The following is a 1,034-nucleotide window of genomic DNA, read 5'->3' as shown; positions in this document are numbered from 1 at the left end:
GGTGAGGGTACAGACTCCATTAGAAGCGGCATCAGCTATATTCTGTCTGATAATGTAGAGAACCTGACCTTAACGGGGTCTGATGCGATCGACGGGACAGGGAATGTTCTGGGCAATAAGATTTATGGGAACACTTCGGCAAATATGCTCTCCGGAGGAGATGGCAATGATTATCTCTCCGGCGACGAGGGCGCTGACTCCCTGAACGGCGGAACCGGGAATGATACACTGGTTGGCGGCACGGGGAGGGACACCTATATCTTCCACAGGATGGATGGAAAAGATACCATCACTGAAACCGCAGGCCATGTCGGAGATATGGATACAGTGACAATGACAGATGGTATCTCAGAAACAGAACCGGTTATCGTCAAGCAAAAAAAAGATCTGTACCTGTTTATCGATGCCAACAATTACATGAAAGTGGCGGGTCAGTTTTGTCAACCCAATTACGGAATGGAGCGACTCGAAGTGACCGACGGCTACTACGTAACGAGGGCGGATATCGAAAATATCATCAACACGATGAGCAGCATTAACGATGATCCGGGTCTGGACGTCATTCAGAAGTTCAATGCCATGCGGGTTGACCATACCTACATCAACACTTTGGCCCAGAGCTGGCACCAGCCTGGGGCCTGAGCACTCAAAACGGGGACAGCGTCTTGCAAGACGCTGTCCCTATCTTCTTCAACGACTTGAGAATCTTTTATGTTGTATCGTCTTATATTCGTTGGCTTCACCTTATTCACCCTATTGATAGAGGGACCATCTCTCTCCCTTGCAGAAACCATTACATATCAAGATGTGATCAAGGCCGCCCTGAACAATTCCGCACGGGTGCGGGCGACAGTGGAAGACATTCATATCTCGAATGCCATCTACCGGCAGATATTTGCCGGACTTTATCCTACAATCAGCGCAAACAGCCGTCTTGAACGGTATGAAAATTTGGATAAAAGGGCACAGCAGGGGATCAGTTCTATTTCCGGAGAAGTTGTAGGAGGAGACCCAAGTGCTTGGCGATCCAGCAT

General features: G+C 48.9%; 1 protein-coding gene across 1 annotated transcript; it reads left to right on the top strand.

The window, feature by feature from the left end:
• Window positions 1-58: 58 nt before the first annotated feature.
• CC77DRAFT_1015022 (beta-roll) lies at window positions 59-642 on the top strand (the record flags this gene model as incomplete). The annotated part of the gene is made up of 1 exon (XM_018523944.1): window positions 59-642. A coding segment is annotated over one exon (584 nt), but the record flags the coding sequence as incomplete, so codon positions are not given.
• Window positions 643-1,034: the final 392 nt, after the last annotated feature.

The sequence above is a fragment of the Alternaria alternata genome, assembly GCF_001642055.1.
Source record: "Alternaria alternata strain SRC1lrK2f unplaced genomic scaffold CC77scaffold_79, whole genome shotgun sequence".
Taxonomy (NCBI): domain Eukaryota; kingdom Fungi; phylum Ascomycota; class Dothideomycetes; order Pleosporales; family Pleosporaceae; genus Alternaria; species Alternaria alternata.
This window is presented reverse-complemented; position numbering and strand designations above follow the sequence as displayed.